General features: G+C 36.2%; 1 protein-coding gene across 1 annotated transcript in view; it reads right to left on the minus strand.

The window, feature by feature from the left end:
* WNK3 (WNK lysine deficient protein kinase 3) overlaps positions 1–24,925 on the minus strand; it is a 147,585-nt gene that overhangs the window by 68,357 nt on the left and 54,303 nt on the right. Inside the window, 5 exon segments of the mRNA XM_036227332.1 lie at positions 16,005–16,154; positions 16,283–16,473; positions 17,252–17,279; positions 17,281–17,541; positions 22,482–22,701. Of these exon segments, the coding sequence (XP_036083225.1) occupies positions 16,005–16,154; positions 16,283–16,473; positions 17,252–17,279; positions 17,281–17,541; positions 22,482–22,701 (850 nt within the window).

The raw sequence follows: 24,925 nt of genomic DNA on the forward strand, positions 1-24,925 counted from the left end.
GGGTATTACGCTGAATGAAATAAGTCAGATAGAGAAAGACAAATATCACATGACTTCACGCACATGTGGAATCTAAAGAACAAAATTAACAACAACAACAATGAAAACAGAAATAAACATAGATGCAGAGAATATTTTGAGGGCTACTAGATAGGAGTGGGGCTGGGGGGATAGCAAAAAAGGGCAAACAGATTAAGAAGTGCAAATGTATACTTACAAAATAGACATGGATGCATAAATTATAGCATAAAGAACATAGTTAATAATGTAATAAATATGTAGGGAGGAAGAGGGCTACTAGATTTTGTGGGGTGATCACTTTGTGTTATCTAGATCTCTAATTACTATGCTGTACAACTGAAACTAATATATTATTGTATGCCAACTATAATTGAAAAAAACTCAATGAATTATACAATGTAAATACAAACAACTAATTGTCTATTATATTTTGATAGAGCCAGAAAAAATACAAACTTTCAGTTTTAAGAAAAGTTAAGAGGATGTAATATACAACATGATGACTATGATTAACAATACTGTATTGTATATTTGAAAGTTGCTAAGAGACGGAACCTTAAAAATTCTCATCCTAAAAATAAAATTGTAACTGTGTGGTGATGGATGTTAACTAAACTTATTCTGGTAATCATTTTACCATATATATGTATTTCGATTAAAAAAAAACTAGAATAAAATCTCTAAGTTATAAAGCTAGGCAAAGAGTTAAGACTTCTTATCAGAGGCACAATCAATACAAAAAGAAAAAGAAAAACTGGGCCTCATAAAAATTAAAAATTTTTTCTCTTAATTTCTTGAAATATGCATATGTTTATATAAGACCAAATTTATAACATTTCGCTGTGTTGTTTATGATATATGTAGGTATAATAAATATAACAATTATAGCTTAAAGCCTGGAGGGGATAGTTGCATGGTTCTTATATTTTATATGATACATTTAAATCTCCCTTAAAAACTAAAGAATTAAGAATGTACATTAAAATCTCTAGAGTAACCACAAAAAAATACTAAAAAGGGACACAAGAAACTTTTCAGGTTTGAGAAATATTATTATGGTATATATCTGTCAACTCATTGAATTATACTCTATAAATATATGCAGATTTTTGTACATAAATTATACCTGAATAAAGTTATATAAAAGTGGAAAGATCCACAGCAAGGATATCCCCTCTCACCACTTCTATTCAACATGACACTGGTAGTTCTAGCAAGAGCAATAAGGGCGGAGGGAGAGAAAACAAAGTCAAAGGACTTATACTTTTACGGTTAATTGATTTTCAACAAGAGTGTCAAGTATATTGAATAGGGAAAGGATAGTATTTTCAGTAAATGTGGCTGGGAAAACTGGATATCCACATGAAAAGAATAAAATTGAACCCTTCCTAACTTTATATAAAAATTAACTCAAAATAGATCAAATACCTAAATTTACAAGCTAAAACTTAAAACTCTTAGAAGAAAATATACAGTAAAATCTATATGACCTTAGATTAGGCAGGCAATAGTTTCTTAAATACAACATCAAAAAAACAAAGCAAACACAGATAAATTGGACTTCACCAAATTAAAAAAAAAATTATGCTGCATAGGATACTATGAAGAAAGTGAAAAGATAACCCACAAAATAGGAGAACATATTTGTAAATTACATATCTAAGGATCTAGCATCCAAAATATATAAAAAATTCTTATAATTCAACAATAAAAAGAACGAAAAAAATTGAAAAAGGGTAAATGATTTGAATACCTATTTCCCCTAAGAAGAGAAAAGAAGATACATAAAGGGCCTACAAGCATATGAAAAGATACTCAATATCATTAGCCTTCAGGGAAATGCAAAACAAAATCACAATAAGATACAAGTTCACACAACTAGGATGCTACAATCAGAACGACAAATAACAAGTATCAATAAGGATGTGGAGAAACTGAAACCCTTACACCTTACTGGTGGGAACATAAAATGGTACAGCTGCTTTAGAAAATTTGGCAATTCCTCAAAAAGTTAAACATAAGAGTTACCATACAACCCAGGATTTCGCTTCTGGGTATAAAGCCACAGAAATGAATGCGCACACAAAAAACTTGTATACAAATGTTCACAGCAGCATTATTTATAACAACAAAAAGTAGAAATGATCCAAATTTCCATCAACTGATGAATGGGCATACAAAATGTAATATAATCTATATAATGGAATACTATTTGGCAATAAGAAATAAAGCACTGATACATGCTACTATAACATGGATATACCTTGTAACATTATCATAAGTAAAAGAAGCCAGACATAAAAGGCCATATATTGTATGATTCCATTTATGTAAAATGCCTAAACAGGCAAATAAATAGAAAGTAGAAAAGTGAAAGCCAGGGAATGAAGGAGGAAGGGGTCAAGAATGAAGAATGACTGCTGACAGATACGGAATTTCTTTTTAGGGTGATAAAAACGTTCTCGAATTAGCGGTGATGGTTGCATAACTTGTAAATATACAAAAAAATCACTGAGTTGTATACTTTAAAAGGGTGAATTTCATGGTGCACGAATTATAACTTTAAAAAAACTTTGCTTAGATAAATAACTTTGGATAGAAACTATTAAAACTTTTTGTATTGCTAAAAAGACAACAGAAAAATTGAAATTGGATTCTAAAAGGCAGCTGGCGCAGGAGGAAAACACACAAACAAGAAAAAAATAATAAATGGTATATGTAAATCTAGCCATATTAGTCATGTCATCACATCACCATTTCAATAGATGCAGAGAAATCATTTGACAAAATTCAATATCCACTCAAAATAAAATATTCTTAGCAAATTAGGAATAAAGGGAAATCCCTCATCTGATAAAGGGCATCTAGAAAATCCTGCAGCTAACAGCAAACTGAATGGAGAAATATTAAGTGAACACTTTCTCCTTGGTATCAAAAACAAGACAAAACGTCCACTATCTTCTTTACTATTTAACACTGTACTGAAGGTTGTGACCAAGGCAATAAGACAAAAATAAAAAGAATAAATACTAGAAAGGAATAAATAATTCTGTCTTATTCATATTTTCAGGTTATATGATTATTTACATTAAAAATCCCAAGTAATCAAAAAATAACAAAAACTAATAAATGAAACTTTGCTAAGTTACAGAATACAAGAACTATACGTAAAAAACAATTTTATTTTATATACAACAGCAAACAATTGGAAAATGCAATTTAAAAAGCAATTCTATTTATAGTGTTGTCAAAACAAAATATTCAGGAATAAGTTTACCAAAAGATGTGTCCCCACACAAAAATCAAAAAAGATGTGTCAATACCACCATACTACAAAATATTGCTGAAAAATTAAAAGACATAAATTAATAAAGAGATAAGCCATGTTCCTGGGTTGGAAGAGTTAATATTCTTACTATCATTTCTCCCGAAATTAATCTACAGATTTCACACAATCCCTATTAAAACTCTACCAGACATTTTAAAATAGTAATTGTCCAATTCTAAGATTTATATGACAATGCAAAGGACAAAGAATGGTCAAAGAAATCTCGAAAACGCAAAACAAAGAAGAAAGATTTGTACTACCTAACCTCAAGACGTACTATATAAAGATACAGTAATCAAAACATTGTGGTACTGACTCATGGATAGACAAATATATCATTGCAACAGACCAGAAACAATCCATTGGGAAAAGGAAACCTTTTCAAACAAATGGAGCTCAAATGGGTTTTAAAAAAACAACCACCTTGATTCTCTTCTTCACACCATTCATAAAAATTCAAGATGGACTACAGACCTGACATAAACCTAAAACCAAAAAACAGGTGAGTATCTTTGTAGCATGGGTGTAGGCAAAGGTTTTTGAAGCCACAAAAAGTAATAACCACAATAGAAAATTTTGATGAATTAGACTTCATCAAGGTTAATTACTCTGTCTCATCAAATGAAATCATTACAAAAATGAATGGGCAATCCACAGATTGGAGAATATTTGATACATGATTTATAAAGCATGTTATCTGACAAAGGGCTAGTATCATCCAGAATATATTAAGAACTATATGTCAATAATAACAAGGCAAACAAGCAAAATAAAATGGGCAAATGCCTTGAACAGATACTTCGCAAAGAAAGATATACAAAGGCCAATAAATACATGAAAAGGTATTCCATATCAGTCATCAAGAAAATGTAAATTAACTACAATGAGATACACAGCTGCCAGAATAGCTCAAATTAATGTTGGTGGGGATAAGGAACTCTCATTTATTGCTGGTTTTAGTGTAAAATGGTGCAGCCAATTTGGAAAACTGGTAATTTCTTAAAAAATTAAACACCTATCTTACGACTCTGTAGCTCCTAGGTATTATCCAGGAGAAATGAAAACATATGTTAACAAGAATACTTATACAAGAATGTTCATAGCAGCTTCACTCATAATAACCAAAAATTAGAAACCACTCAGGTGTTCATGAATAGTAAAATGAATAAACAAATACGGTAAATTCATACACTGGAATGTTACTCTGCCATTAAAAAAAAAAACTACTGATAACACAACATCGATCAATCTCAAAAACATGTTGAGAAAAGCCTTACACAAGAGCACATATTGTATGTTTCATTTATATGAAGGTCTAGAACAGGTAAAGCTAATCTATGGTGAAAAAAATCAACGGTGGTCGACTCGGGGGATGTGGCAGGCACTGACTGGGAAGGGGCATAAAGAAACTTTCTGCAGTAATGGCAGTATTCTATATCAAGTGGGGAAGCTATAGCCTGCAGGCCAAAACTGGCACATTGCCTGTTTTTATGAATAAAGTTATGCTGGAACACAGCCAGGCCTGTTCTTTTACATATTGTTTATAGCTGTTATAATGCATGCAATAGCAGAGTTGGGTCATTGCAACAGAGACTCTATAACCCACGAAATCTAAAATAGTTACTATCTAGACCTTTACAGAAAAGGTCTGCCAACATCTGCTCTATATTTTGATAATGGTTTCGGTTATACAGGTCTAAGTGTCAAAACTCACTGAATTATCTGTGCATTTTACTGCACATAAATGTAAACTAAAAAAATAAATAAATACTGAGATCTATTCAATGATATGCATGCTGAAGTATTTATGTATGAAGTATACTGATGTAAGTAATTTTAATTTTGAAATGTACTAGAAAAACAAGATGGACTGATAAATGCAGAAAGGAATGGATGGAGCAAAAACAGCAAAAGTTAACTGTAGAATCTAATTGGTAGGTATACGGGTAATCTCTCCACAAGTTTTTCAACTTTTCTGTACCTTTGAAATTTTTCTCAATACAATGTTGGGGAAATTTTTTGAATTAGGTAAGGAAAGTATACAATACATGCCCACAGAAATGAACATTCCAAATCAAAATACTTTGTGAAGAACTTTATTATAAAGAAATACATCTTGGAATAGCATGCTTTTTCTGAAGAAAATTCAACTGCAAAGATCTTTATTAATTCTTGATCATTTCTGTTAGGAGTCAGCATGCACACATCAGTATTCATTATAATTTATGCTCTTGATAAAGAGGAAATTTTATTAAACACACAATACTTGACATAATTGTTCAGAACAGTAATATATCATCAGAAAACTCTTACAGTATAGCATATCTTTTATCTAAGAACCTGAAAGCATTTTATTAGCCAAACTCAATAAATTCAGGGACTTTAGAGATACCTAAAGCAGAACAGAAGAGAGAAAAAAGAATAAACTGGATTCTTAGATCCTTCCTTTAATTAATTCAATTCCTATAGTTAAATAAATCTCACTAAAGTCATCATGCCCTTTTTTTCCAATTCTGACAGGGAGGATAGCTGTTTTACAAAGAAGCTGGATGGTGTAATGATTAAGGGCACGGTTGCTGCAGCCAGTAATCCAGGTTCAAATCCTGACCCTCCTGTATTAACACCAGGAAAGTTATTTAACCTCTCTATACCTCAGTTTCCTTACCTGTAAAATAGGGATAATGACAGCTATTATTCATAGGGTTGCTGTGAGGATAGTACATGTCAAGCTGTTAGAGCAGGGGTCCCCAACCCTTAGGCCACAGACCAATACCATCCGTGACCTGTTAGGAACCAGGCTGCACAGCAGGTGAGCAGCAGGCAAGCAAGTGAAGCTTCATCTGTATTTGCAGAGCTAGTTTCACCACCTCAGCTCCACCTCAGATCATCAGGCATTAGATTCTCATAGAAGCACAATCCCCATTGTCAACTGGGCATGCAAGGAATCTAAGTTACATGAGAATATAATGAGAATATAAGAGAGAATATAATGAGAATATATTCTCCTTATGAGAATATAATGCCTGATGATCTGAGGTGGAGCTGAGGCAGTGATGTTAGTGCTGGGTAGTGGCTGCAAATACAAATTACCATTAGCAGAGAGGTTTGACTGCACAGAGATCATAATAAGTCAATTGCTTGCAAACTCATATCAAAACCCTATCAGTGAGTGGCAAGTGATAGGTGCATCTGGTAGTAGGCTTTAAAGTAGCAAGTGAGTTGATATCTTCAATCGTACAGCTGCCACTAGTAGCAGGCTTTAAGTCAGAATCCAATACTTATTTTAGTCTACATGTGGTCCACACATTATTTTCTTTACCAGTTCCATCTGCGCCCCTTTCCTTCACTGCGCATTTGTCTGTCACAGTTTTGGTAAGCGCACAAGCTAACCCTAGCCAAAATGAGTAAAAACCAAACGTGACTGAAGAGCTTCTTTGAAAAGGGGGAAAGACCCAATGATGAGACAGCAGAAGACTCTAAGACTGCCAACAAAATGAAAGCTGCATTTAAAACAAAATACCAAGAATCCTACTTAAATTATGGGTTCATTGCAACAGGTGATTCACATTCTCCAAGCCTGCTTTGTATAATCTGTGGTGACTGGCTATCCAATGAAGCCATGAAACCTTCAAAACTGCTTAACCACATGGAGACCAAGCACCTTGCATCAAAAGACAAGGCTCTGGAGTTTTTCCAAAGGGAAAAAAAAGTGAACACGAAGAACAGAAGCAATTATTTAAGGCCACCACTTCATCAAATGTGTCTGCCTGAGAGCGACATTCTTAGTGGTTAACCACATTGCCAAAGCCAAGAAGCCCTTTACTATTGGTGAAGAGCTGATCCTGCCTGCTACTAAGGACATAGTTGTGAATTTTTAGGAGAGGCTGCAGCTCAAAAGGTGGCACGTATTCCTCTTTTGGCTAGCACCATAACTAGACGAATTGATGAAATAGCAGAGGATATTGAGGCACAATTGTTAGAAAGGATTAATGTCACTGTGGTTGCAATACTTGTTGATGAATCTACCGATGTTGAAAAGACAACAATGCTTGTTTTTGTGCTCATGTTTTTCAGGAGAATGCACATGAGGATATGTTATGTGCACTTTTGTTGCCAACCAACACCACAGCTGCAGAACTATTGAAGTCTCCAAATGATTACATATTACGAAAACTGAATTGGTCATTTTGTGTTGGTATATGCACGGACAGACGGCTGCCAGGACGTTCTAGTTTCTAGTATCTTCCTGTAATCTTTCTGGTTTCACTACTAGGGTCAAAGAGGTCACTTCTGAATGTGAGTCTACGCACTGTGTCATCCATAGAGAAATGCTGTCTAGCCGAAAAACGTCACCGGAACTTAACATTTTGCAGGATGTGATTAAAATGATCAACCACATTAAAGTTCAAGCCCTTAACTCACATTTGTTCACACAGCTCTGTGAGATAGACACAGAGTACACACATCTTCTCATACACAGAAGTTAGATAGCTTTCTAAAGGTAGACTGCTGTCCAGAGTTTCTGCGTTGAGAGCCACCCCAGAGATTTCTTTTAGAAAAACAGTCACCAGTGGCGGCACATCTCAGTTACACAGACGGGGTCACAAAACTTGCTTACTTGTGTGACATATTCAACCTGCTTAACCAACTCAATCTGTCACTTCAGGGGAGAATGACAACTGTGTTCAAGTTGGAAGATAAAATGGCTACATTCAAAGCCAAACTGGAATTATGGGGGTGGAGGAGTGAATATTGGAATTTTTGAAATGTTTCAAATATTAGCAGGGATTTTGAAAGAGACTGGGCCAGGGTCTTCTTCCTCCAAGATGGTACATGATCATATATCTCAGCTTTCAAAAGAATTTGAGCATTACTTCCTGAACACAAAAGGCCTCCAAACTGAGAAGGAATGGATCAAAAACCCATTTCTGAATAAATCAGGTGAATCAACTTTGTACATGGAAGAAGAGGATCAACTCCTTGAGATCGCAAATGATGGTGGCCTTAAAAGTGTGTTTGAGGCAACTTCAAATCTCCATACGTTCCGGATTAAAGTCAAAGCAGAATATCCTGAGATTGCTACAAAAGCACCAAAAAGCCTGCTTCCATTTCCAACATTTCATCTTCGTGAAGCAGGGTTTTCTGCAGTGACAGCAACCAAATGAGATTACAGAGCAGACTGGACATAAGCAATACACTTCGGGTGTCACTGTCGCCCATCGCTCCCAGATGGGACTGTCTAGTTGAAAGAAAACAAGCTCAGGGCTCCCAATGATTATGCATTATGGTAAATCATTAATTATTCATTATATATTACAATGTAATAACAATAGAAATAAAGTACACAATAAATGTAATATGCTTGAATCATTCCAAAAACATCCCCCACTCCTGGTCCGTGGAAAAACTGTCTTTCACAAAACTAGGTCCTGGTGCCAAAAAGGTTGGGAATTGCTATGTTAGAGAATAGTATTTGGCACCTAGAAATTACTCAGTAGTGATCATTACTATCATCTCATAAAGGAGAATGCATTATTATAAATGCAGAACAATAAGATAGGCTCCTAACATTTTAGGACTAACAACTATACTGGCCCTCTTGCTATTCTTCAAACATGCCAGACACACTCCTCCCTCAGGGCTTTTGCACTGGTTATTCCCTCTACCTGGAATGTACACTGCAGACTCCCACACCACCTTCAAGTGTTTATTTGAATGTCACCTTCTCAATGAGGCCTACCCTGATTATCACCTTATTGAAAATTGCAACCAACCAACTTTCCTTACCTGGCTTTATATTTCCCCTAATCTCTTTGTACCATATTATATAATATACTTTTTGTTATGGTTATTGACAATCTCCTACCTATTAGGCAACAAAACTCAGTGACAGAACGCATTTTTGTTTTCTTATTCACTGACATATCCCAAGTAGGTATTTAAATATTTTTATCATCTGGTCTAATCCTTTCACTTTACACATAAGGAAACTCTAAAGAGACTTGAATCAAGGCTACCTAGTGAGTAAGGAAATGAGCCAGAAACAGGGACTATGACTCCCAGTTCAATGCCATTTCTACTATAGCTCACTATCTCCCTTACCGCTGAACATTACAGGAAAATCACAATCATCTACAATTTTTACCCAGGAAAATTTACCTTTGGAATTTCTTGGCTTTGTAAATGCTGTTGTGTCTGTAACACAGAAATGCTCTGAAAGGCAGTGGAAACCTATACTGAAAGTGTTGACAGATGAACAGAACAAGATGGCTGATTTGGAAGGGCTATCCCAGAGCTTTGATAGAGAGTCTGCTATTGCAATCGTGTTTTCGATAACCAAAAAACAAGTGCTAAGCTAGAAGATAGATGGCTGCCACTGTGGCTGGACAGCAGAATGCTGCTGAATACATGCTGGCTGATGCTGTGCTAGGTTTTTCTGCAGAAAAATCTGACTGCTGTCTAATTCCTGAAGAACTTGAGGCTGCTCTGAAGACATATTGGGATTCTACTGCCACTGGTTGCAACTGTGCTTATAAAGGAAGTATAATCTGGACCATATTTGTAATGGCCTTTGGAATATCTGGTAATGGCTGAATTTGTTTAGTTGCCTGTGAATGAGGTACCTGCTGCTGGAAGGCAGAATGTTGGCTATACATATACTACTGTTGATTTATGTGAACTTCCTGAATAAACAACTGATGGCTATTTTATGTTTATCTATGAGATAAATGAGTCATCTGCTGATATTCAATGAAAGTTAGGTGAGAAACCTTGCTTGGTGTTACATGTGATTTGGATAGCTTTGCAGAGAACTGTGGGGGCTGGATCTGGATCTGTAAGCAGGCCTGTTGAATGAAGGACATCTGCACAGGGTGTTGAAGTTGTCCTTCCATGGCCCTCTGGGCTTTTAGCTGCTGGTATCCAAAACTGACATCTGCTTGGGATGAAGCTTCTGAATGCTGTACATCAAATAAAGTCTCAGTAGAACATGTCTGTGTAGCTATTGTTGACGTTAAATGTCTTTTGCTCCTATATTAAAAAAATTACTACCTTCGTGTTGTGTTAAATAGGCTTGCTGTTCAGATGTCTGTATTACATAAGGTGGTAGGAGTATAACTTCTGATCTGTAGAGTTTGTAGTATGTACTTTCTCGCTATTAGGAGGGTTTACTGTGTATACTTGCCGGGTTATGAAGGTTGCATATTCAGTTGTCTGGATGGTATAAACAGTTTGCTTGAATAAGGGGCATGCTCAAGAGGTAGTGCCTGGTTAAGCAGGCTATTCCATGGATACCACGGGATAAGCTGCTTGGATCACATGAGATAGCTGGTCTGGAATAGGTGACTGAATGGGAAGTTGCACTGGGTAAACAGGCTGCCCATGGGCTGGGGTCAAATAAGAGGGCTGCACCATGGGTGGGACTGGGTAAGAAGTCTGCATAGAATAAATTGGCTGTGATCCCAGTGGATGTACAGTGTAAAGAGAATTCTTGAGGGCTGACAGTGAATACACAGGCTGTGCTGGAGCCTGGATTGGACAAGTTGGCTGTGATGGGTAAGAACCTTGTTCCTGGGGATGTATCACAAAGGGTAGCTGCTCAGGAGCCATAAATGGGAAATATGGGAGTCCTAGATAAGTGTGTTGAACAGAATAAGATGGCTGATTCAGGGGCTGAATCAAACTTTCAATACCACTCTTTGGCTGCTGCCATCTGGCATGAACTTCAGACTCTCACAGAACACAACCTGCTAAGCATTTTTCTGTGGTGATGCCATTATCTGAGGTTGTAAAATTAATGGCTGCTGCTGAAAAGAGGCACGGAAACAAGGTTTCTTCAAGTGTATAGACTGGCTTTGTGGCACTGAAGAACCTGGAGTTATAGACTCTTGATGCACCACTGGGTATAGCTGGGATGCAGAGTGTATCTTTTGTGAAGGCTGATGGGCCCCTGAATGGCCCTCAATGGAACTAGAAGGGAACTGTGCTGTACCAACAGTATTCTGTGCATTGCTCACATATTGAGCAGAGGAATGATTTCACAAAGCTTGAGGGTGCTTAACCAGTAAGAATCTAGAAGTCTGATGGGCATCTGGTGATTTGGTTAATGCCTGATTTCCATTTCTAGGGCCAGGCTCAAGTTAAAGACCAACTGTTGGATGCCGGGAAGTCATTTGTGAAACAGGCAATATCTGAGAAGAAACTACAGAAAAGACTGACAAGTCTAAAGTCATAAGTTGAGCTGAAGTTTGTCCATCTGTTCCAAAGGTCAGCTGCAGTTCTTGATTCTGGCACAAGGAAAATTCAAATTATAAATGCATACACCATGCCTATTTTAATAGGATTGCCCTATACAGAATGAGAGATAAAATAATGCTATATTCTAAAATTTTCAGCAAGTAATCAAAAGGATGCTGGGTATAGTATAGCATTAATCCTATAAAAACCCTAATACCATGAGTAAATGCTAATTGAATAAGAGGCTGAGACCAGTCCCAGCAACATACTGCTCATGGCTTCTCATTTATTGCAATTGCCACATCCCTCATTCAAACCCTGGCGGAGACGCAGAGTAACTAAATCTGACATCTTTATACTCCACACAGTAGAAATTCTAAAAAGAGGCTCAAAAGGATTTCAATATAGAAGCTAAAATGAACATAGAAGCTCTCTCAAGAGGAAAGGAGAAAGTTGGCTGAATAAATACAGGTTGGCTACAATAATTCTTAGAACTTGATACATTACACTCATAAAAAGACCCCAAATGTCAAAATTCTTCCTTAGGTGGTTCCTATATATTAGCTGAAAAAAGCAAGCTACAAAATAGTATGTATGTGATGACTGTGGTATACAACATTATATATGTATACAGAGAAAGACAAATCTAGAGGCTCTACCCCCAAAATGTAAATAAGTTATTTCTAGCTGGAGAGATAGCAGGTGATTTTTCACTGTCTACTTTATAATTTTATGGGATTTATTTTTAAATAGGTAAATAATACTTTATAATAATTTTTAAAACATATTTTTAAATTTTAAAAAAACATTTTATAATACACATACCTGGTACTTCCAGTGGCTTTTCCATACAAATGGCCTGTCTTGACTCATGCTGGGAACTTTCCTAAAATCTCTTAAAGGTTCACACACCCCAAGCAAGCAGCATCTGGCCTCGGTGTGCCTTGTACCTCTTGCTAAGCAGCCCCAAGCTCAGCACTAGCAGCAGCCAGCCTCGGTTTGCAGCTTAGCCTCTCCAAGGCACCTCCAAGCCCAGTACAATTGAGAAGCATCTGCAGATCACTTTGTAGTTCATACCAAGTGGCCCTGGCAGAGTACAGGCAGTGGATGACCTTGACCTGCAACACAGTCACTCCCAAGAAGCCCAAGAACCACCACACCCAGGGGTCAGCTTCAGACCATACCAGAACACCACCCAACCACCTCCACAAACAAAACGCATAAAGGGCAGTCTAGGCAGGTACCACAGCCCTGATAAAGTGAATCCTGCTTTATAGGGTCAGCCCCTGTACAACAGTTCTTCTGTTGTACTCACGGCCAGTCCTCATGACCAATCATCCCAAGAGTCAATCCCTCCCAGTGATGTGCAAACAGCAACCAAGGCTCAAATACAACAGGAGGTCACAAACAACCCATACAGGAGACACACCTGGAGCACCTGGCTCAGGTGACCAAGGAAACTGTGCCACTAGACCCCACAGAAACCTACTACATAAGTCTACTCTACTAAAACCAGAAGACATAGCAGCTCTACTCAATACATAGAAACAAAAATGGGGAGAAAGTTGAAATGGGGAGACAAGGAAACATGTCCCATATGAAAGAACAGAACAAAGCTCCAGAAAAGAGAACTAAACAAAACCATCTACCAGATGCTGAATTCAAAACACTGGTTATAAAAATGCTCAAGGATCTCAGTGAGAACTTCAACAAAGAGACAGGAAACATAAAAATGGAGATAGATAATATAAAAAAGAACCTGTCAGAAATGAAGAATACAATAACGGAAATAAATAATACATTAGGTTAGATGAAGCAGAGGACCAAATCATGATTTGGAAGAGAAGGTAGCAGAAAATAACCAATCAGAACAGCAACAAGAAAAAAGAATCCAAAAAACTGAGGATAATTTATGGGGCCTCTGGCACGACATCAAGCATTCCAATGATTGCACTGTAGGAGTACAAGCAGAAGAGAGAGCGAGCAAGGAATTGAAAACATATTTGAAGAAATAATGATGGAAAACTTCTCTAACCTAGTGAAGGACATAGATATACAAGCCCAGGAAGTGCAGAGAATCCCAAACAAGAGGAACCCAAAGAAGCCCACAACAAGAGAGGTCATAATTAAAATGCAAAAGGTTAAAGACAAAAGAGAGAATCTTAAAAGCAGCAAAAGCAGTTAGTTACCTGCAAGGAAGCTCTCATAAGACTGTCAGATGATTTCGCAACACAAACTTTGCAGGCCAGAAGGGATTGTCAAGAAATATTCAATATTATTAAAAGGTCCTACAACCAAGATTACTCTACCGAATAAAGCTATCATTTAGAATTTAAGGACAGATAAAGAGTGTCCCAGGGAGGTTGGGGGAGGGTAAGTAAAAAGGGGAAAGGGGTTAAGAAATATAAACTTGTGGTTACAAACTAGTCATGGGGATGTAAAATATAGCATAAGGAATATAGTCAGTAATACTGTAATAATTATGTATGGTTTCAGATGGATACTAGATTTTATCAGGATGATCATATGTTATATAAATGTCTAATCACTATGTTGTACACTTGAAACTAATATAATATTGTATGTCAAGTGCAATTGAAAAATAAAAGATTATTTAAAAAATCAAAGAACTAAATAAATGGAGAGATGTTCCATGTTCATGGATAGTAAAAATCAATATTATCAAGGTCCTTTCCAATTTGATCCAGAGATTCAATGTAATACCAATCAAAATCTCATCAAAAAATGAAAATAAAAAATAAAAAATTCATATACCTGTATATACTTATGTGGTTAATCCTAAGTTAATTTAAGCATCCACTTTACACACTTTGCATTATAGTCTTTGAGACAAATCAAACAACATATATGTAGCATATCACCTACAAACACTAGCCAAATACCAGGCACTGTTAACTATATCAGTTAAATCTACCCCCAGCAGATTTTAAATGCATCAGGCATTTGTCAAGTACATATATGCTTTCTTCTACAAGAATGTGAGCTCCTTGAGGGCAAGGATGATATTTTGTTTATATCCCCAGATATGTTAGTCTCAATCAAAAGTTTGTTAATGAACTGTGACAGACTATATACCAATCTCTTATAAGAAACAAATGCGCCAGCTGCTAACTAAATCATAGACAGAGAATGCTTGATGCTCGGACTATCTCATTCCTGAAGTGTGAAGGCATATGCAGGGGGTGGTGGGGATGAAGAAAGAAAATTGAGTGATGGCAAAGAAAAGCCCAACCACATGTCCACAGTCCATAACCTAAAGAACCAGGATATAGTCTTGATATACGAACTCTCACAAAGACTGTTTTACTCATTGTCAAAGATGAGTAACACTGACTTTGAGAGTCTAAAAGACAAAATCACTTATTTTTCCTACAGATATAAACATGAACCAAAAAAGTTTCAGAAATCCCTTTTTTAAGTATTTACCCCAAAAAACTTGAAAACATTTATCTGCAAAGATATATGCACCCCAAAGTTCATAGCAGTATTGTTCACAGTAGCCAAGACATGGAAACAACCGATGTGTCCATCAATAATGATTGGATAAAGACGATGTGGTACATATATATGATGGAACAGTACCCAGCCACAAGAAAAGATGAAATATTTCCATTTGCAACAACATGGATGGATCTTGAGATTACTATGCTAATAAGCAACATGAGTCAGACAGAAAAAGTTGAGAACCACATGATTTCACTCATATGTGTGATATAAAACTAAAAAGTAACAAACAAACATGACAAACAAACAAGAGACTCATGGACAAGGACAGTGGATTAGTGGTTACCAGAGGGAAGGGTGGGGAGAGGGAAAGTAGATAGAGGTAAAGGGGGTCAAATATTTGGTGGCAGAAGGAAATTTGACTTTGGGTGGTAAACACAATACAATATACATATGACGTATTATTGACTTGTACCCTTGAAAACTATTTGATTTTATTAACCAATGTCACCACAATAATTTTAATTTTAAAAAGTCAAGAATTTAGATAAAAGTGCTAAAAATTTTAAGAGGCTATGAAACACTATTTCTAATTAACTGTAAAAGACATCCTTCCACATTCGAACCAGCCTGGAAAAGTTCAATTCAAAGAAGAAAGCATCATTACCAGAGAAAAAGATCTAAGTCTTACATAAATTTTTTTTATCCATATACAGAGTTCTCAGTTTCTTTTCCAATTATACAAGAAGTGTCTCAAGATTCTAGTTATACAATGTTAGTTTAGGCACATCCTCAAGAAGAATGTCTTAGGTCAAGGAAAGCATAAACAACTTTAAGTTTTCAGGGACTTTTATACAACTATGACGAATTCATAAAAGATAGCCTGTGCTGTCATAAAATCTAGGCAGCATTAAATATGCTTAACTGAATATATAACCTCTAAAATGTATCTTACCTTTATCTGTGAGACCTTCTGGACAGTTAATGGGGAAACCTGGGGTTGTGAGACAACTGGAAGTCCAAGGACATGTATAGGCAAAACAGTGGACTGACCTTGAACCAAAGGCAAAATCTGGGGCTGAGTAAGCTTTGTCTGTTTCTGCAACTGTTAAATAAGAAGGGGGAAATGGATTAAAGATAAGTTCTCCCAGTAAATTCTTAATATATTACTGTATTAACAAATTACAGTAAATACATTGATTATATATTTAAAAATATAACAGTACACCTCACCCCTGAAACCTGTTGGTAATGTCCTGTTAGCTGTTGGGATGGATAAATTTTCCCTGGAGCATTTATTTCGGCCTGTGGGATGTTAGAAACCATTTGAGAGCCCATCACGTGGTCTGAGGAATAGGCTATACTGGGCTGACTTGTATCTGACTGTATAACTGGTCCAGCTCCTGCCTCGGACAAATTATCACCTATGACAAAAAAATAAGCAACAAATAAAAAGTGAAAACTCAAAGCACAAGGTCCAAATGGCATAGGAAATGGTGTTTAATCTTTTTTATTCTGACAACCTAAAACATCTTCAAATAAAATATTTACATTGCAGAATGCATCAAAAACCCTCATGTAAACTCTCTGTGCTGACAATGTAGTATAACTAAAATTTTCTTAGTAAAGCAAACCTAAAAACAAAGAATCACATAATTCAATTTTCTGGCCTTTTCATGTATATCCCTAACTAATCTATAGTTGCCATTAGGATTTCAGTAAAATCTAAGTGTCATATTCTCATTCTCATTCTCCTAGAACCTGGCTAGAGAATAATACTGTCTTTACAGAACGATTAGTTATTACTATGAAAATACTGTGTCCTAGAGAAAAATTAGAGGAACTATGATAATTTTATACTTGAGTCTAAAATACAAAGGGTCTTAAAGTCTAGAAAATTCCTTCTTGGAGAATAAATTATATCTTTAGTTTCAAATGTTCTTTATTAAAGATTTATGTTACAACTTTAAAAATGGTTTAAAAAAATTATAACCCTATGCAACTAGTACCTTAGGCAACTCACAACAAAAACAGTTTTAAATTTTAAAATAAAACTAGCTAGCTTGTCTATTTTAGTGATTTTGTAAAAGGATTGATGAAATGATAGGTAACAGAATGCTTTGAAAATTACAAAAGTACTATTTAAATATAAGGAAATACAATTACACATTTGTTTGTTTTTATAAATTATAACTGTGTTACCTATAACAGAGGAGCAGTGCTGCTGTGGGTTTTTTTTGTAGAAGCTGTTGTCGAACATGTTGATCGACTTCAGTTTCTTCACATTCAGCCCCAGTGTGCTGAGCAGGGGGCAAAGTTGTATTTTGATGTTGAGAGAGAACATTGACCACAGACTTGCACTGCGAATCCCTGCGTTCTTCCAAACAGCTGGCTGGCTTCTTCTCTCTTGTTTTCTTTATCAGGGTCACCCGGTCTCTGATGGATTTAGCAACAGCTTTGGAATCACTTTCATGGAAGAATCCTGATCTGACCTACAAAAACATAATAAGCAGACTACACCTTTAACATTTAAGATTTTAACCCTTTTTTAAAAAATTAGTGGAGTTATTTTGTGCCTACAAATTCCAAATGTTATTAAATAACAGTCTCTATGTTCTTTCTTAAATTTCAGAGCCTTTAATCAGCATGAGAAAAACAATACTATTATCATTGTTGAAATCATTCTGGCTTTAAACAAAACAAATGACTAGATTTTTCAGTACAGGTAGCCTTATTAAAGGTCATTTATGACTGCCATTAGGTTTTCTGAAAGATTAAAAAGGTTTCCTCATTCGGCAACACTACATGTCTGCCTACAATGTGCCCAGTAATGAGCTCCAGAGACATAAGGCAACTAAGTTGGTCCTTTGTCCCATATGAGCACACAATCTGGTGGTGAGGGATGGATACCAATTTAACTTAAAATGAAATAATAGGCAGAAATGAGCTGCTGCAAAAGCCCCAAAGGAGCACATGCCTCTCTGAAGGAAGTAGAAAAGGTGTCACAGAGGAAGTTAAAAAAAAGACTTACAGGCTATTAAGGAAGGTATAGATGAAGTTTAGAGATTAATACTCTAGGCAGAGGGAAGTATGCTCAGAGCAAAGCTTATTGGACATTAGAAGTGTGACAGAAAAGAAGTTGGGGCTTGCGAACTTGTTGTCTGAGAGGAACAGGAGTGAATAGCACAGAACAAGACTTAAGGAGGTGCCATGGTTTATCATTCTCGGCCCTACAATCTGCTTTTTAAAGCAGCAGTTTCTAACCTTTTCGGTACCTGAGACCGGTACTCCTATGAGATTCTAATGCCTGATGATCTGAGGTGGAGCTGAGGCTTCCAGCCTGCCGCTCACCTCTTGCTGTGCAGCCTGGTTCCTAAAAGGTTATGGACAGGTACTGGTCCATGCCCTGGGGATTTGGGACCTCTGTTTTAAAGCATGTATTGGGGATCTGCAGGCTTGGGAACATTTCATGGTAGTTGGAAGATTATTAAAATGTTGGATGGAATCCACATATTTAATTTCACTCCATTTCAAAGCTCAGAAAACCCCACAGTAAATGAAGTTTTAAATTATAAACATACAAGAACAAGAAGAATAAGAGAAAGACAACACCAACAATATTTTGGACTCTTTCGAACAAGGAAAACAAACAGATAAGTAATTAGAGAATTTCGGACCTAGCAGACCTGAAAAAGGTGATTAGGGAAAGCTGAGAATCAATCCCATTTATGCTGAAGAATACTCATAAGGAACTGGCAGTACCATGTATTGACAGAACTGGGTAAAGTCAAAAGAGATGACTAAAATAAGGAAGACTAGGTAAAAGGGTTTTGAGAAGCAGTCAGTGATTTAGGTCCCTGTACCCCACCTTCCATTCCACACCTTTGGGTGACTGCTTCTTCCCTACCCAAGAAGACTGGAGTTCAGTTCTCTGGAGAGGGTAAAAGAAAGGACCTCTGGACTGTGGAACACTAGGCATGGTTTAGGGTATGGCTACCAGGTAGAAAACAAGAAAAAATTATCAAATGCATGCTGACTGCCACATACAGGAACTCTAGCCCTCTTCCCCACTTGACTACCAGAATACCAGTAACCACATCCTTACCCTCCAGGAAGGACACTGAAAGATACTTCTCTGTGATCAATCCAAGGAGAAAGATCTATAAATATTGATGTCAGAGATTCCCTAATTAATGGCATCACCCAGATACCCTACAGTAGAGGCCAAAGTTAACAATTCCAACACAAGCAATCATAACATCCAGTCAGCTTATTAATCCTTGTGGCAGGTAAAATTATGACCCTTGAAAAATGTTCCATCCTAATCTTCAAACCTTTGAATATGATGAAATATCACCGTGATATGCACAGTTGACCTTAAGGTAGAGAGATTATCTGGGTGAGCCTTTTACCAGCTAGTGATTCAACATGCCATTGCTGACTTTGAAGATGGAGTAGAGGCACATGAAAAGACTGAGGACCAGCCATTAAGGAAATGGGGACCTTCATCTTACAATTGCATGGAATTACCTTCTGTTCTGCTAACAACCTGGATGGGCCTGAAAGCAGATTTTCCCCTACAACCTCCAGATAAGAGCCCAGGCCACCAACATCTTTAACACACACACACACACACACACACACACACACACACACACACACACATATATACACATATATATACTTTTTTTTCAATTATAGTTGACATACAATATTATGTTAGTTTCAGGTAAACAATGCAATGATTAAACATTTATGTAACTTATGAAGTGATCACCCTGATAAATCCAGTACCCATCTGACACCGTACATAGTTATTACAATACTACTGACTATATCCCCCATGCTATACTCTATATCCCCATGATCATTTTGTAACTACCAATTTATACTTCTTGATCCCCTCTCGTCTTCACCCATCACCCACCTCCTATCTGACAGCCATCGAAAAGCTCTCTGTATTTATGAGCTTGTTTTTATTGTTTATCCTGTTCTCTAGATTCCATGTGACATTTGTCTTTCTCTGTCTGACTTACTCTACTCAGCACAATACTCTCTAGGTGCATCTGTGTGGTTGCAGATGGCAAGATTTCTTTCTCTGTTTTTTGGCTGAGTAATATTCCATTGTATATATGTACCACCTTTCTTTATCCGTTCGTCCATTCATGGACACCCAGGATGCCTCTATATCTTGTCTACTGTAAATAATGCTGCAATGAACATTTGGATTTATGTCCCTTCAAAGTAGTGTTTTAGTTTTCTTCAGATAAATATTCAGAAGTGGAATAACTGAGTCCTCCTTTGTCTCTTGTTATAGCCTTTGTTGTAAAGTCTATTTTGTCTGGTATAAGTACTGCTACCCCACCAACATCTTGATTTCAGCCTAGAGACCTTAAGCAGAAAATCCAGTGAAGCTCACCAGTACTTATGACCTACAGATAATAAATGGGTATTGTTTTAAATCACTAAGTCTATGGTATTTGTCACACAGCAATAGAAAACTAATAAGTCCCCCACTATTAATCATAGACAGTCAGCCAAGAATTACCAGAAATATGAGAAAAGCCTCAGAAAAAAAGATGGAGCAAAACCAACAAAGAATAAACAGCAACTAGGAGAAAAGGGACTATGCAGGGAGTAAAAAATGTCAAAACACTCTCTTTACTAATGTTACTGCATCCACAAAATAAAGAACAAGGTATTTACTCTAAAAAAGGAACATACCAAAAAATTTACAGGAACTCTTGAAATTAAAAACATGATAGCAGAAATGAAAAAAGTCAATGGAAGGGTTAGAAGATAAAGTTGATAATATCTGCCAGAAAGGAAACTAAAAAGACAAAAAGATGGAAAATAGAAAAGATTACACTGCTGGAAAAACTGTCCAAGGGGTCCAACATCCAAATAATAGCAGTTCCAGAAACAGAAAACAAAGAGGAAGAAATCATCAATAAAATATGTCAAAAAATCTAGAAACTAAAGGGTATGAGTTAACAAACTGGAAGGGTCCACTGAGTATCCAATACAGTAAGTAAAAATAGACTCAAATCAAGACACTTCACTATGAAATTTTAGAATACTGAGAAGGAGAAGATATTATGAACCTTCAGAAAAGAAAAAAATGGATCACGTGCAAAAGACTGAGAAAACAAAACAACTCTGCTCTTCTCTTTATCAATACTGAAAGCTAGAAAAGCATGGAGCGATGTCTCTAATTTTTTTAAACTGCCAAACTAAAATGCCTTAGTCAGCCAAATAATCAATTAAATGTGAGACTGTATAAAGCGAGTTTCATATATGCAAGTCTCAAAGAATTTACCTCCCATGTACCCTTTCTTAGGAAGCCAGAAGAGGAAGTATGCCACTAAGCCAAAAAAGAGAAAGATATGAGATTTAGAAAACATGAAGTCCAATATAGGAGAGAGGCAGAGAAGTCTATGAAGACAGTAAAGGAAAATACCAGGATGATAGTTATGCACCAGATGTCCAATTCCAGATTAGAACAATGTGACTAGAAAGGCAGATATGTTAAAGGCTCTTATCTCCAAGATCCTCGCTGTCATTGTCCCATCCTTCTTTTTAAACTGAGGAAAGAATGCCCAAGTGAGCCTGCCTCACAGTATCTGTAGTTATTGACTAACCTTGACCATGTGCTGCAAAGCACCTGCACGCCCTCCCTCCAAGCACTGCAGCAGCCTGGATTGGGTATGAATATGCATTCCTCCCCAGAGAGGTTATCTGCTGTCATCTACTCTTGAGGAGGCTGAGGGCCATGGGGAGATTAGAAGTAGAGAAGTCAGAGGGGCCTACTCCCTCTGTCAAACCGTTTTGTTATCAGATAACTCATTTCTGGTCCACACAACAGCCCCACCAGTGCCCTGACTGTGGTGAGCCTTGTGTTTATTTCCCTGGACTCATGCGTGACCTCACCCACTGACTTCCCCAGAAGCAGTTCTTGTAAACTCTTAAGGAAGCTGAAGCCACACTGTGACTGAAAGACTGTTCCGATCATCTTCTCCTGGGCATCTTCACCTAAGAGTAACTTCAAGTAACCAGCAGGGTATGTACTTGCCACTCAGGCTTCCAAAACAAAACAATATATTACTTAGGCAAACTATAATGAAAAGTAAAGAAATGAGTAACACGGAAGTCAGAATAGATATTGCCTATGGTAATAAGGGTGGGGAATACAACTTGGGAGGGGCACACAGGTGGCTTCTAAAGTACCAGTAGCATTCTATTTCTTAACAAAGCTATTTTATCAGTCTTTATACTGTACATACAAATTTAATATGCTCTGCTGTATAGACACCTCTCATTATAAAGTATCGATTTAAATAAATAAAAGGAGAAAACGAGAAGAAAACAATGAGAAAGAGAATCGACCCTGATATTATAAGGGGCAGGGGAAATAGCTATAGGATTCACTTACCATTTCATAAGCTACTTCTTCAGGTGTATCTGTTTCTAAATTAAAACTAAATTCAATAGCTTCATTGTCTTTGTGCTTGCCTTTCAATTTTTTAGGGTCTTCAACCCAGAGTCTTAACGCCAGGGATGAATTTGAGCAATCATCTTCTTCTGCTAACTCCACCCTCAGTCCTGTATCCTCAGCAAAAAATGCGTGGTTTAGTAGGTTCCTGATAGACAACCTAATAAACAAAATACATATCTCATTATCCATTCTTCCAATCATAAGCAAGATAAAGGACCCCTAATTAGTAAAAATTATTGTACCAAAGTAACAATCTTATTTTAAATTTTCTATTAATTAATCCATTAATCTGTCTTGTCATAAAAACCACATCTTATATCCAACATGTTATTACCAAGTATGCAAAAAATATTCCAACAAACACATATTTGTAGTGACCTTATTTAAAGACTATTACTAGACACATCTTGATACTGAAGTTTAACATACCTAAAAGTACGCCTAAAGAGAGTTGGAGAAGTACTGCAGTACATGTTTTGAGGATTGAGTAGTTTCCCTAAACCACTGGCTTAAGTTACTAAGACTCAAACAACAGATTCTTGGCAAAGAAAATGAAAAACTCTTCCAGATATATAAACTCTAAAGTAAATTAGAAATTCAAACTCTTTTACAAATGTTATAAACAGAACTTGGAGACGCCATTCACAATAATCTAATTAGTGTACTTCACTCTTTAGAGAATGCCATGGGTGAAGCTAATTTATAATTTAGTTCAGCAAAGTCCCATGGTTTTCTTATTTATGTCTAGTGTTTTAAGCTGAAATATACATACAATGGATACAAGACTAGCCTAATATGAGGGCTAAACTACTTCTGAAGAGAAAAAAGCTTAGGGTTCAAAAGATCCTTTTATAAGTTGGGACAGTTAATTTCCCTTCCTTTGATAAACTTATAAAACAGATATATAATATCTAATCTATCTGTGTTACAGGCCGGGAGAGCTAAAATTGATGTATCCCATAATGTCTATGTAGAAAGCCCCTTCTGTGCTATTTAAAACAGATAAAGCATATTGACAACATGGTATCCTGTAAGTTAAGGATTTTCAACCTTCTACATTTTTAGTGATCAAGAGACAAATACTTAACTAAGACAGTATTATAAAAAGAATAATCTTGCTCAGACTAATTAGTTTTAAGGTTAAGCTGAGATGTGTTTAAGAAGGCACAACTACATTAAACCCTCTGCCTCTCAATGAAAATTTTGCTAAGTATTTTACTAAGGAATAATTATAGCAATAGCATCAGAAGATACCATCATTAAATATTTATTATTGTAAAGTATTTTATATGCTTTGTCTTTTTAATCATCAAAATAATACCTGTTTTGAGGAATAGTTAAGTACATGATCAAGATCACAATGGCCAAGAGTGTTCAGATTTGGATCTTAGTCTCACATTGAAGCCTGGGCTCCTTCCCATAAACTAATATGCCATGAATCCTTTTGAATATTCCAGTGTTTTTTGGTAATAGATCATAATTAAAATACTGTATAATCAACAATCAGAATCCAAACTAAAATGGCTGCTTCAAAATAGTATTTTTAGCCCTGCTTAACAAAAAGCATGCCTAAACTGCAACTCAAAAACAACCAAAATAAACAACCCAATTTAAAAAAGGGCAAAGAACTTGAATAGACATTTCTCCAAAGGTATGAAAATGGACAATAAGCATAAGAAAATATACTCAACATCATTAGTCATTAGAGAAATGCAAATCAAAACTATAATGAGATACCACTTCATACCCATTAGGATGACTACTATCAAGAAAAAGAAAATAAGTGTTGGTGAGGACATTGAGAAATTGCAATATTCCTATAATACTGGAGGGAATGCAAAATGGTGCAGCCACTGTGGAAAAAGTTTGACGGTTCTTCAAAAAATTAAACATATTATTACAGTATGATTAAGTAATTCTACTCCTAGGTATATACCAAAAAGAATGGAAATCAGGGATTCAAGCAGATATTTTTAAACCAATGTTTATGCAGCATTATTCACAATAGACAAAAGGAAGAAATAACCTGTGTCTATCAACAGATGAACGAATAAACAAACTGTGGTGTGTGTGTGTGTGTAATATTATTCAGCTTTAAAAAATTATGATACACGCTACATGGATCAACCTTGAAAACACTATGCTAAGTGTTTAAGCCAGACATGAAAGGAGAAGTATTGTATGATTCTATTTATATGAGGTACAAAGAATAAGCAAATTCATAGATACGGGGGATTTGATGGAAAGAGGGAATGGGTAGTTATTATTTAACGGGTACAGAGTTTCTGTTTGGGATGATGAAAAAGTTCTATAAATAAATAGTGACAGTTCTACAACGTGAATGTACTTAATGCCACTGAATTGCACACAGAAAAACAACT

Source organism: Rousettus aegyptiacus, unplaced genomic scaffold (assembly GCF_014176215.1).
Source record: "Rousettus aegyptiacus isolate mRouAeg1 unplaced genomic scaffold, mRouAeg1.p scaffold_m13_p_9, whole genome shotgun sequence".
Taxonomy (NCBI): domain Eukaryota; kingdom Metazoa; phylum Chordata; class Mammalia; order Chiroptera; family Pteropodidae; genus Rousettus; species Rousettus aegyptiacus.